The sequence below is a fragment of the Talpa occidentalis genome, unplaced genomic scaffold (assembly GCF_014898055.3).
Source record: "Talpa occidentalis isolate TD23 unplaced genomic scaffold, MPIMG_talOcc4v2.1 talOcc4.15, whole genome shotgun sequence".
NCBI classification, from domain to species: domain Eukaryota; kingdom Metazoa; phylum Chordata; class Mammalia; order Eulipotyphla; family Talpidae; genus Talpa; species Talpa occidentalis.
In genome coordinates this window covers 55,917,253-55,931,015 of record NW_023601543.1, presented here as the reverse complement: position 1 = coordinate 55,931,015, position 13,763 = coordinate 55,917,253, and the positions used below count along the sequence as shown (strand labels likewise).

Genomic DNA, 13,763 nt, shown 5'->3' with positions numbered 1-13,763 from the left:
CAGTGGGCTTCTGATAATGTCTAATTTCACCTAGTGCCATAGTATCAGGCTTATAATAATGTTTCTTTGCCCTTCAGGTAGAGGGTGCACTCCTACAAGTGGCTTTGTAGCCAGTTGCTTCCTCTGTGTTTTACCATGGTAGATTTTCAGACAATGGGCTTTGTATGAGCCGTGGTATAGAGACCTCCTTATATGCCTTCTCCTTCAGCTTGAATTCGCTCAGCTAGAGGAGGTGCTGGCATTAGAAAGCAATGATAGCACAGTGGGCTTGTGAACCATGTTTGTATCTTCTTTATTTTATGAGTTTTTTTTTAAGATTTATTTATTTATTTATACAAGCACTGGGTACAGTCAGAAGCGCGGGAGGGTGAGAGAACCCACCAGAGACAGAGCGGGGTGCAGAGCAGGCAGAAGGACCGAAGTACACTGCTGAGGGGAGCAGCGGGCGTGGCAGGAGAGGTCTGCGCGCCATGTGGGACCCTCACCGGTGGCCGGGGATCGAACTAGCACTGCAGAGGCTGCGGGCAGCTTCGCAGCCCAGTGCTCAATGGCTGTGCCACCAGGGGAGGCCCATGTTTGTACCTTCTTGATCTTATTATTTGGAGCACAAGTTTTAAATTTTGACTTATTTATATTCTCTTTGGTCATTTGTTTGTTGTTTGGGGGTACTATTCAAATAATAATTGTCTAACACAGACCAATGGAATCGAATAGAAAATACAGAAATAAACCCACAGATTTATGGTCAACTAATCTTGGACAAAGGAGCAAAGACTATGCATTGGAGCAAAGAAAGTTTGTTCAATAAATGGTGCTGGGAAAACTGGGTTGCTACATGCAAAAGAATGAAGCTTGACCACTACCTCACAACATACACAAAAATCAACTCAAAATGGATTAAAGAACTAGACATAAGACCAGAAACCATAAAATACATAGAAGGAAATATAGGTGAAACACTATGTGATATGCACATCAAAGACATCTTTATAGACACATCACCCAAAGCAGTGATAGTAAAGGCAAAGATAAATAGCTGGGACTACATCAAATTAAAGAGCTTCTGCACAGCAAAAGAGACAATGGCAAAAACAAAGAGAAACCCCACCAACTGGGAGAACATTTTTGCACACAACACTAATGATAAAGGACTGATCACAAAAATCTGCAAAGAGCTGATGAGACTCAACACAACAAAGAAAATAATCCAGTCAAAAAATGGGCAGAAGAACTAAAAAGAAACTTCTCTGAAGAGGAAATGCAAATGGCCAACAGGCATATGAAAAAAATGTTCAACATCACTTGTAATCAGGGAAATGCAAATTAAAACTACCATGAGATACCATCTTACACCAGTGAGAATGGCACATATTAAAAAAACTAGCAACAACAAATGTTGGCGAGGTTGTGGAGAAAAAGGAACTCTCCTGCACTGTTGGTGGGAGTGCAAACTTGTCCGACCACTATGGAGAGCTGTGTGGAGATTTCTGGACCTACTAAACATAGAACTTCCATATGATCCAGCAATTCCACTCCTAAGTATTTACCCAAAGGACACAGAAACATCCATTCCAAAGAGCACCTGCACCCCTATGTTTATAGCAGCACTATTTACAATAGCTAAGCTTTGGAAACAACCCAAATGCCCAAAAATAGATGACTGGATCAAGAAGATGTGGTACATATACACCATGGAATATTACTCTGCATTCAAAAAAGATAAACACATGCAATTTGCAGCAACATGGATGGCGCTGGAAGGGATCATACTCAGCGAAATAAGCCAGAAAGAAAAAGAAAAATACCGGATGGTCTCACTCATAGCAGGAATCTAGAAAACTTAAGTAAGGGACCAGGAAAATGAATAACTATAAGAAAGTCAAAATCAAAATCAACAAACAACTATGAACCAGAGACACTCTATGGGTGGTGGGGAGTGGGGAGGGGAGGGATTGGGGTCAAAATAAGGGGATTGCAATTGTATGGGGAATATAAAAATAAAATTTATTAAAAAATAATAATTGTCTAACTCAATGCTAGTAAGGTTTACTCCTTCATTTTTTTTCTCAAGAGCTTTATAATTTTAACTGTTATATTTAGGTCTTTAATTCATTTCAAGTTAGTTTTTGTGTGTGGTGTAAGGAAGAGGTTCAGCTTCATTCCTTTCCATATGTATATCCAGTTGCCCTAGTACCATTTGTTGAAAAACTATTATTTCTCCATTTTATTGTCTGGTCATAAATGTGAGGGATCATTTCCATACTTTCAATATTATTCCACTTATTTATATGTGTCTTTGTGTGTGCACCATGTTGTCTTTATTTCTGTAGCTTTGTATATAATTTTGTAAACCAACATTATCTCAATAAATAAAATAATGCAATAAAAAAGTTAAACGTTTTGAAATCAAGAGTGTGCTTTAACTTTGTTTTGGCTTAAGATTGTTTTGATTATTTTCTGGATCCCTTGTAATTCCATATGGATTTTAGGTTTGATGTTTCAATTTTATGTGATGAACCCAGCTAGGATTTTCATAAGAATTGCACAGAATATGTACATCAATTTGGGAGTATTGTCACCTTAACAACATTAAGTGTTCCAGCCATTGAACAACGAATGTTTTTACATTTATTTAGATCTTCCTTCTTTCAAACACATTTGTAGTCTTCAGTGTAAAATTCATTTTAAAAAATTAAAAAAAAATAATTTTAAAATAGTCAATAAGTCACTTTATTGACTTGCTATTTGTTTACACAACTGTGTAATTTCAGTAGCATAACTTCACACCGTAATGTCCACATTCTTCTCTTACCATCCAATAAGTCCCAGTGCTACTACACAATCACCTTATTCCCTAAATCCTCCATACTATCCTACCTCCTACCCACTGTCTTGTAACCACTACATTTTTCAGAGTCTAAGAGATATTTTTGTTAGGTTTTGTGATTTTTTTCTGTGGATATCTATATTCCACAAATGAGTGAAAACATACAGTAATTGTTTTCATCTTCTGATTTATTCCAGTTATCATTATCACCTCAAGATCCATTCGTTTTGTCACAAAAGGCACTAGTTCATCTTATTAAATTGTTGAGTAGTATTCCATTGAGTATATATACCATAATTTCTTTATCCAGTCTCCTGCCAAGGTTGATTCCATGGATTGGCTATTGTGAATAATGATGGTATGAATGTAGGAATGCATACATTTTTTTCCATTAGTGTTTTAATATATATATAAAGAACTCATACAACTCAACCACAACAAAAATAACCCGATCAATGATGGGCAAAAGATCTATACAGACACTTCTCCAAAGAAGACTTACAGATGGCCAACTGGCACATGAGAAAATGCTCAACATCATTTGTTGTAAAAAACACGAAACCATGAGATATCACCTCATTCCTATGAGAATGGCCTACACAAAAAAAGACAGGAAACAAGTGTTGGCAGTGTTGTGGAAAAATAGGAACACTCATTCACTGCTGGTGGGAATGGAATTTGGTGCATCCTTTATGGAAAACAGTATGGTGCTCCTTTAAAGAACTAAAATTAAAAAAAGAAAGAAAGAAAGAAAGAAAGAAAGAAAGAAAGAAAGAAAGAAAGAAAGAAAGAAAGAACTAAAATTAGAAATACCACATGACCCACAATACCACTTCTAGGTATTTACTTGGTGTAAAATTCTTACACTTCTTTCATTAAATCTGTACCTAAGTTTTCATTCTTCTTTAAATTTTTAATTGAGATAACATTAGTTTAAAATACTGTATAAGTTTCAGGTATAAAATTTCACATCACATCTACTATAAAATATTCGGTAATCATCCACCACCAACCAATTGATTCCCTAAATCCCTTCCCCCTCTCCTTCACCTCTGGTAACCAACATTATTGTCAATCTAAGGTTTTGTTTTTCTTTCTTCATACTGTATAAACCATTTGCCTTTTTATTCTTTTGGATGTTATTATAAATGGAATTGTTTTCTTAATTTTGTTTTCAAATTACTCATAGCCAGTATATAGAAATGCAAGTGATTTTATATATTAACCTTATATCCTGTAACATCGCTAAACTCATTTAGGCAGATAGCTGTGAGCAGTATGTGAAAAGCAAGAATATGTTTGATATTAGGAAGAGTGGATTGAATAAATCAGGACTAGAATAATACCACATACTTAGCATATTTGTGATAGGTTGGTGCTTATCAACCTTTAATATGCATACAAATCTTTTTTAAATCTACATAAAATGCAGACCATTGCTACTGGGTCTGGGGTGTAGCCTTTAACAATATCTTGGCTAGATATTTACCCAAAGAAAATGAAAAGCTTAATACAACAAGACGTATGCACCCTGTCTATAACACCACCATCCACAGTTGCCAAGTCATGGAACCAACCTAAGTACCCAAGGACAGTTGGCTAGATAAAGAAATTGTGGCATATGTAGTCAATGGAATACTACTCAGCTATTTGGAAGGATGAAATGTTGCCTTTACGGACAAAATGGATGGGCCTCAAGATGATTGTGCTAAGTGAAAAAAGTCAGAAGATGAAAAAGAGATATTGGATGGTTTCATTTGTCTGTACAATATAAATAACCAAAAAACATATACTGACAAAGCACATCAAAAAGAATTATTAGACTTAGTGAAAAATATAATAGGATTAAGCCTTTCTAACAATTAGGTAGATAGATAGCAGGTGGCTTTCATTTATTATTCTTTTTTTTTTAAGATTTATTTATTCATTTATACAAGCACTGGGTACAGTCAGAAGCACGGGAGGGTGAGAGAATTCACCAGAGCCAGAGCAGGGAGCAGAGCAGGCAGAAGGACCGAAGTACACTGCTGAGGGGAGCAGCGGGCGGCAGGAGAGGTCTGCGCGCCATGCGGGACCCTCCTCTGGGGCCGGGGAGCAGCCGGGGATTGAACCAGAGCTGCAGAGGCTGCGGGCAGCTTTGCAACCCAGCGCTCAACCACTGCGCCACCGGGGAGGTCCCTCATTTATTATTCTTAACCCACAGCAACCCTACAATATACATATCATTGTTCCTATTATAAAAAAATGAACTCAAAAGTTGGGCACATAACTCAAGTTCATAGACTAATTAGCAAAACCATATTTTGAACAATTTATTCTTATGACAAAGCTGGACTCCTTTTACTATACCATATTGGATCTGGGTTAGGAGGAGGTCAGTTGGGATATGAACAATGTATGCATTGGGTGAAAGAGTTAGAGTTGCTGCCACAGTGCATTTGGGTCTAAAACTTGAGGTTATCTTGAAATACTGATAGGTCAGAACCTTGCTTTTCAGGTTGCTAAAAGTAAAGGTGTAAGATTAAACTCTCACGTAGGAGACAATAGGTATCTGGGAGGAGGTCTTGAAAATGGCTCATCTTTGATCAGACTAGACTCCAAAACTGGGCTCTGTATACTACTGAGGTCTATACTTGAGATTAGATTTGTTGTTGACTCTTCCCGAATTAGAAATTATTTTACTGGTGACAATGAATGATATAGCATCCATGTTATCCCCAAGGGGCCAGGGCAAGGACTTAGGGATGTAGGTAAGGCCCTGTTCATATGGCTCTCTATGAAGTACTTTGGATAGGTGATCAAGAAATTCCTTTCCAACACTTTTTTAGCAGAACATTAGTGGATTTCTATCACCTTAGTCAAAACACGTGAGATAAATTGTTTTGTCCTTAGCACCTTTTATTGAAGTACAACCCTTGATGACAAATCTGGCAGGCATCTCAATGTCAACCAAGAAGGGAGTGGTGGAGGACACAAATTCATAAACAATAAGATTCAGAAAAAGAATAGCTTCACATGGTATAGATGACCCCCAACAGTTGTACAACAAACACTGGTTCTTTATCTATAGAAATTGCCCCCTGCCCCACCCCCCAAAAAAATCTACTAATCTTCAAAGAATACAATGCACTGTTGCAGAAATATTGTTGACATAGACAACTCCTTTGGCAAAGGCAATGGGAGTCACCAAGCTCCATGTGAAAGGAAGTGGCCAGAAATGTATCCAGTTTTCCCCATCTGGGGCTTGCTACTGGCAGAGCAGCACCTTCATGGAGACTGGGGTTCAGGTTGTGACTCTGGCATCCATGGGCAGGTTTTTGGCACACGAGGTTAAATCGAAAACAGATCCTGAATCTCACCTTGAAAGAGGTCTTCACTTTTTAACCTTCTCTGTTCCTTTCTCCCTTTGTAGGTCTTTATTCTTTCTCTCTCTCTCTCTCTCTCTCTCTCTCTCTCTCTCCTCACAAGTTCTTCTTGAATATGTCTTGCTATCCATTGGCTGAGTCTGCAGCTGCTGGAACTCAAGGAGACTCTTATCACCCAGAACCCTGGGGAGGGGCAGGAAGGAACACATGACAGTAACTTGCACGAATTCCTTTCTATATAGCAACTACTTTGCTTACCTTTCACCCACTGGGGCTTGTGTGAGTATTTGAAGAGGGAAGGCATAAGTGAGGACTAATGACAGTCATTGGGAAAATCCCCTGGCCTGCCTTCTGGCAGGCTTTGGAGGAGCTTTGAGCCCAGTAAATGAGAGTGGGGTAGAGACTACATCTTAATTAATACCAGCAGCTTTGTGGCACTGTCACACACAATGGGACTGCCTCATCAGCAGTGCAGGGCATCAGTGCTTGTTTAGTAGTTAATCTTTGTCTGCCAAGCTTTACTTCTCAATATAGTTTTAGGATTATTTTAGTAAGTGCTTTGGAAACTGTCCCCTGTGAGAAAATGAGCATCCTTGTATTCTAATTCCAACTCTAGAATAATTTGCGGTGGAATGAAGGACAAAAGTAACAGTCAATAGTACTTTCAGTGTAGTAAATTAAGGTACAACCAGCCTAATGCTAATTAAAAGAACCCAGACCCATTATCATGGTGTCCAGGTAAGTGACCGTTCTTTCCTTGCACCTATATACCCCAAAAGCTGTTCAGCCAAAAAAGAAAATAAATAAATCCTAGAATGAGGGGACTATATCAGCTTCATGCCCCCAATGCAGGACACCTTCACTTGCTCATTGTTTTCCTAGAGCCTATTATTTTTTAATCAAAAAATAAAAAAAGATGGCAACCACAGTCTCTATTCAAAGTACTCCACCACCTTTCTCAACCTTGGCTTGGGTAAGCCTAGCCCTTTACAAGCCATCAACTTTCTGAATAGAAAACTTCACTTGAAGAGTTGACATTTTAACAGCGACTCTGACAGCAGCAACGCACTAAGAGGCTATCCAGGGCCCCCCACTCTCCCACCCCAGCACACCCTGCTGGCCAAGATTCTTTCATTGTTTCCAAATACAATGAAAAGGAAACGGAAGCTAGGGGCCAGTATTTGTAGCAGCAGCAAAGTTCTTTGGCAAATACTTTGGTTGATTGAGGCCCTTCTGCTGCTGCAGTTGACCTCCAAAGGCCCGATGAACTCAGCAGCAAGTAGAGGGTTACCTGAGCCGGACTGTACAACATCAAGCACGGGCCCCAGCAGCAAGGGGTAGTTTCGTTAACAGTGAAGTTTGGCTACAACTCCCTTTTTGCCATCACCCACCTGAGGGCTATTCCAGAATAGAAACAGGCTACTGGTGTAAGGGCCTTGGCAACAGCAGCACTGGTTGTGTGCTTCAGCTCCTGGTGGATTGTAATTTGCTCTGGTGCTGGCCAGGGCTGAAGCTCACAGCTCCCATGAGTTTTCATTCTCTGAGCCCCGCCACAGGTGAGGGAAGCAACTTGTGGACAGAGGAGCCCCTCCTGCGCTCACCGCCACCCACCCTGGGCTCAGAGACCGAAGAGAAATGGGTGAACCTTTGTCCCTTTTATGTTTCTTTGGTTTCAGGGGAAAATGGACTATTGCTGGGAAATGCTAAGTCATCCTGACTTCAAGGGAAGTAAAGGGTGAGGCTGCAGGAGGGAAGCACTGAGTTCAAGGTGAGAGCTCCTTTCTCAGGCACTTGTCAGCTAGTAAGGGGAAGAATTCAAAGCCTTGCACACACAGCCACGGTGGAGTCAGGCTGATCTGCAGAAAATGCTTTACTTCTGGCCCAACTTCCCTCTCCAATTACCGTCCTCTTGCCTTGTTAGTTCATAAAGAAATAATCAAAACATAAAAATAAATAAAATCAGAAGGTCATTTAAAATATAATAAGAAACTCCCTACCCCCCCTACCCCATAATGAAACACGAGTCCAGAAATCAGCTTTAGTAGAGTTATTGATGACCTGTGGTGTGGATTACAGGTAAGTATCTGTAACCCCTGGTGGCAAAGGAAAGGTGAGATGAAATAGGAAGTGCTAGGCCCAAAGTCTTAGAAGCAGAGGAAGGGTCACACTAGCCAGAGTAGGGCTGAGAGTAGTCCTCTTCATTCTCAACCAAATGCTGGGGAAGTTGGGGTGGAGGCAATGTTTAAGCCTAGTTTCTTCCAGCAGGGCACCTGGGGATCCCCAACTTTTGTTCACATTCTGTTAAGTGTAATTACTCCTCTGTTTCCCACTGCAGAACAAAGGTGAGACCCAGGAACTGGTGATAGATGAATGCCCTCAGGAGAGCCAGATCTCTGTGGAAAATGGCTGGGCCATGAACTTGAGAAGCTGATTATGGTGTGGGTGGGTGGTGAATGTATGACATCTTTGGGGTCTGAGCACAAAGAAGAATGAAGGTATTCTGTTGGTTCTGTGTGTGCTGAGTGTTTGCCCGTGCAAACCATGAGAAGACAGTGTGGCTGCATGATCATGCCTTGCTGCAGCTCCTACTTCTTGCTTCTACTCTTCAAAGTAGACCTTGGCGCTTCTCCTGGGTCTCCGAGGTGGCTGGGAGCACTTCTAGGTAGCAGCAGTGAGCACCTTCAGGGTAGGGAGTATGGAGCAAACAGCTAACTAACAACTATCTACTTCCTAACAGACTGCTAATGAAGATTGAAAGCACTTCCCATTGTGGTTAGGCAGAGATGACATGGCAGAATGCTGGTAGAATTAGAAATTGCTGGGCCCCAGGAGTAGGCTCTCCCTGAGACATTTGAGCTGCTCTTCCCCAAGCTTGATCTTTTCTTCCAGCTCTCGCTGTTCAATGATGAGAGCAGATTTCATCTTCACAAAGTGCTGGTAATCTTGGCGCTGGTCCTCAAGCAGGTAGCGGGAGACCATGCCAAATACCAGCTTCTCCCGATGATCGACATGCTCCTTCAGCTCCTTGGCATCGGCCAACTGCCCTGTCAGCTGCTGCTTCTTTTCTAGGAGCACCAACTGGAGAATCAGAAGACTGATTAAACACCATCCTGATTTGCAGTTAGTCATCTGCCTAACCTACCGTTCCACCAAGGTGCTGCCACAAAGCAACTACCCGTTTGCTAATTGATCAGTAATAAATTTCCTTTCCTGGAGTTCACTTTCATGCAAAAATCTTTCTTTTCTGTAGTAGGAACAGGATAAACACAATGACTCTGGACCTCTTTCCATCTCTAAGCTGTCTTGAATTCATGGCCTACCACTGGGGTTGGAGTAGGGGAAGGCTCTGATAAGTCAACCCATGTCCCTTCCATCCAGTGAACAGTCATTATTATGACAATGCTTTCAAAATGGTGTGTCTTTATGTGAGCAAACTCTGTATGTCCATTGTATGTATGCATAAGTAACTCTTACTGTGGATTCCAATTTGTATTCACTTGTACAGGGAAAGGTTTGGTTCTGGAATGTTCCATTTTGGTCAGGAATATATGCAGTGACCCAACTTGTGAAACTGACAGACTGCCAATATCTACTTGGTGAGCTCTTCCCCTCCAACTTAGTAAGTGGGGGGAAATTGTTGCTGTTGCTGATATTGCTGCTACAACTACTCTCACTCCTACTACTGGCAGCTACAGCCCTGGCAGCAGAGCACAGAGCTCCTCGCTGAGCCCTGAGAGGCCGAGGATGGTTTGGGTAGGTGGTGAGGGTATGATGGTGTCTAGTACTGATTGAGTGTTCATCCTGTTCCAGGCCTGGTTTTAAGGAAATGACATGAATTATCTAATTTATTCTCACAACCCAGTGAGGTTAAGAAAGCTGCCCACATTGGGCCTCCCTGGTGGTGCAGGTGGTTAAGTGCTGTGCTGTGCTGCTGTCTGCAGCCTCTGCAGTGCAGGTTTGATCCCGGCCGGCTGGCAAGGATCCCACATGGTGCGGCAAACCTTTCCTGTCATGCCCGCTGCTCCCCTCAGCAGTGTATTTTGGTCATCTGCCTGTTCTGTTCCCTGCTCTGTCTCTGGTGAATCCTCTCACCCTCCCACACCTCTGGCCTGTACCTCAGCTCTGGTAAAAAAATAAATAAATCCTTAAAAAAAAAAAAAAAGCTGCCCACAGTCACACAACCAGTTAGTGTTAGGGTCAGAATGTCAAGGTACTTAAAAGCCACTGCTTATATTCTTAACACTCTGTTCTGCTGCCCCCGAGATTAGGCAAACTTGAGAGGGCACCCTGATAAGAATAGATGGCATTTCCCTCCATCTACACTCCAGGGACCCAAACTCTACCTTCTCCTGACTGGCCTCCGAATCAATGCTGTTGAGAGCATTCTCCACCCGGGCCAGTCGTCCAGAGAGTGACAGCAACAGGTTCACCACCTTGTCCAGGTCCCCGATAAACAAACGGTATTTTTCAAACTCATTGGATTTGCAGACGGCTTTTAGGTTGGCTTCCACCTCCTTCCCAAGGGCAGAATTGGCACTGATGTCCTCCAGCAGCCCTCGCTGGGCCTCCCGCAGAACAGAAAGCTTTCTGCCAATACTTTCAATAAGCTGCATCTAGGAGAAGTAAACAGGAGACAGCAAATGAGAATGTGCCTAATAGAAACTGATCTGGGCCTCCAATCTCTGTTTTGGGATCCAAGTAACAGATGGTAGATTCGCCCCACCCCACCCCAAATCACCGGAAATAAGAGAAGCCCGAGTAGACATGAGGAGCAATCCCAGTTTTCTAGACTGGCACGTTGTCTCCTATCTCTTCTGACCTGGTAGAAATTTTTGTTACCACCAAACTTCTTCCCTTTAGATAAATGATACCCTGGGTTAAGCTACACTTGCCAAATGTAGCTTAATAAATACGTGCTTAGATTATTTAATAAACAGGAACTGGAATGCTTATGACATCAGTCTCCTTCAATCCATTTAAGTACCTCTTCTGTTCATGGCATGGTGCCAGATCTTTACTCCCTCAGTTTGGCTTTTGAGGCAGCTTGGATAAAAGTGTGAGTTCTGCAATCATGATGACTTGGTTTGATTTTTAACTGACACTTCCCCAGTCATGTGTCCTTAGGTGAATGACCTCAGGCAGCTTTACTTTATTGGTAGAATGGAGGTTATCAAAATGCCAACTTTATGAAATTGTAATAAGGATCCAATGAGAGAATGCAGGTGAAGTGGCCACCTAAATGCTCAAGAAAAGCTACTCTTACAGTCATGCATCACTTTACAATGGGGAGACCTGAGAAATTTGTCATTCAGCGATTTCATCATATGATCATCATGGAGCGTAATTACCCAAGCCCAGATGGGAGTAGCAGCTGCACACCTGGGCTCTATGGCAGACCAGTACGTGCAGTCTGAGTGTCATGAAGCGACCCATGATCACATTATTATTCATTCTGGCCCCACCAAACCATACTAATCTCACCCTAGAGCACCTTTAAGGGTTATGTCCTCATGCTCCTCTGTGTTCATGACACTCATTTTGTGTCCCTGATTTTCTCATGCAGTTCCACCTGCCTTTTATTTCTTTCTTCACTTTGGCTATTCCTGTTCTGTTCAGGGCCCAGCTTTGCTCCATCCCACCACCCCTGCCTTGCAGGGATCCCCTGCCTCCCTAACTCTTCTCTCAGTGATAGTTTTTATTAAGTCTCCAGTCTTTTAGAATTAGAACCCTATAGTGTCATATGAAGTTGTTCACTTTCTGTTTTGTGTGTAAGCCTGATACTCTCTGTTCTGCAACCATCCCAGGCTGGGTAGATTCATCGTCGATTCAGGCAGCGTAAACAAGAAGCTTGGAGGCCTTGGCATCATCCCCACAGGTTAGGGGAAACAAGCCAGCAGGGAGACAGCAACTTGGGTCCCCCTGAGAATCTATGCGTTCTTTCCTCTCATAGCCTCTCTCCGCCACTTTCCACTGCACTCTGCCTCACGGTCCTCTGCCGTGCAAAGTCCTCTGTGACGCCGCCCTTATAGGCTCATTCTCTCGGCTCAGGTGTGCCCACTTACACATGTTCACACCATATTCCAGGTGCCCGCTATCAGGCATTTGTGCCCCGAGCTCATGCTCCCAAGCGCCTCCTGCATTCAAGGCCGCAGGTGATAGCCACAGAGGTCAATGGCGCAAAAGCCTGAGCATTACTTATCCCACACTCTCCTACTGTTTACTGATTATAGGTTTTGCAGAGAAGTGCTACCTGTGTCTTGATTTTTCTCCCCTATAGGCCCGACTAGTTTTAACGCTGTCCTCACAGAAAAGTGGTGTGGTAGAGGTTTTGAGTCGGAGATGCCTGCATTCCAATTCTACCTCCTTCAAGTTGTGTGACCTTGGCCAAGATACCTAATCCCCCTGAGACTTCAATTTCCTCACCTGTAAGCAGAGTGTGCCTTTTCCTCTTCCCTCACTACTGTTTTGAGGGCTAAATGAGATCGTAGAGGTAAAATACTTCATATTGTTTGTGGCACATTAAGTGCTCAATACATGTTTACTGATGTTGCTATTATTTTATTATTATCGTTGTTGTTATTGTTATATTTTACCACCAGGCACTCTGAGCTAGTGGATAACTTGTCTAGTTGCAAGTTCCTCACAAGACTAGACCCATCCCAAGTTGCCTGCAGCCTTTCAGTTACCCCCTGCTGGTTAATGCATGGACTTTTGTGCCAGACTACCTTGGGGGTAAACCCTTCTTTGCCACAAGTAGTGTGACATGTAGCAAATTACCCAATATCTCTGTGCCTCAATTTTCCCATCTAAAAAATAGGTTAACAAGAGTACCTACCTCATAGTGTTATTATGAGAATTAAATGAGTTAACACATCTTAAATGCTTAGAATCATATCTTGTATATAGGAAGCATGTTTCAGGGTTTATTATTATTCTCACCTAGGCACTCTAAGTGCTCAGGGCCCAGCTTGTAGATTTCTGCAGTGTGTCCTGTCTAGTAGTTTATTTAGAGTTGTCCAAGATGACAGATCAAGGTAACCTGCTCTGGGCCTAGGGACTCTTGTCATATTTCATAACCGCTCAAAAGTCAAGAGACCACCATGCCCTTAGTCTGAAGTTTAATTGGTTAACATTTGGGGAAAACTCAAAAACCTACTGGGAAATAGAGATCAGTGAGATGAATGAGGCAACACCATTAGATGCCAAGAGGCTTCCAGTTATAGTCCTACCTTTTGCTTTCCCAAATAAAACTCAATGTCAGGGACATGGGATGATGGGTGGTCAAATGATCAACTTGGACAACCACCTACGCATCTGAGGCTCCGCAGATCTGGAAGGAAGAAAGTTTTCTCGGCACTTGGGCTTTTCAGCTGAACTTCAACTCTGGGGAAAGTGTGACAGACAGAGCTTGGAGTCACCACAGCTGCAGTTAGAGCTGAAATGCTTTCCTGGGGTAGGGCAGATCAGTGACTTCGTGACTTATCTTCTGCAGAGACAAGACACTTTCCTAGCCCATCCACAATCACTTTAAATCACTATCTGCTCTTCTGTGCTGTACCATCTCTGATCTT

The 13,763-nt window shown here is 42.3% G+C and overlaps 1 protein-coding gene across 1 annotated transcript in view; it reads right to left on the bottom strand.

Moving 5' to 3' along the window:
- Positions 1–4,991: 4,991 nt before the first annotated feature.
- SHROOM4 (shroom family member 4) overlaps positions 4,992–13,763 on the bottom strand; it is a 191,883-nt gene continuing 183,111 nt past the window's right edge. The window contains 2 exon segments of the mRNA XM_037511668.2: positions 4,992–9,270; positions 10,536–10,805. Of these exon segments, the coding sequence (XP_037367565.1) occupies positions 9,001–9,270; positions 10,536–10,805 (540 nt within the window). The 3' untranslated portion in view covers positions 4,992–9,000.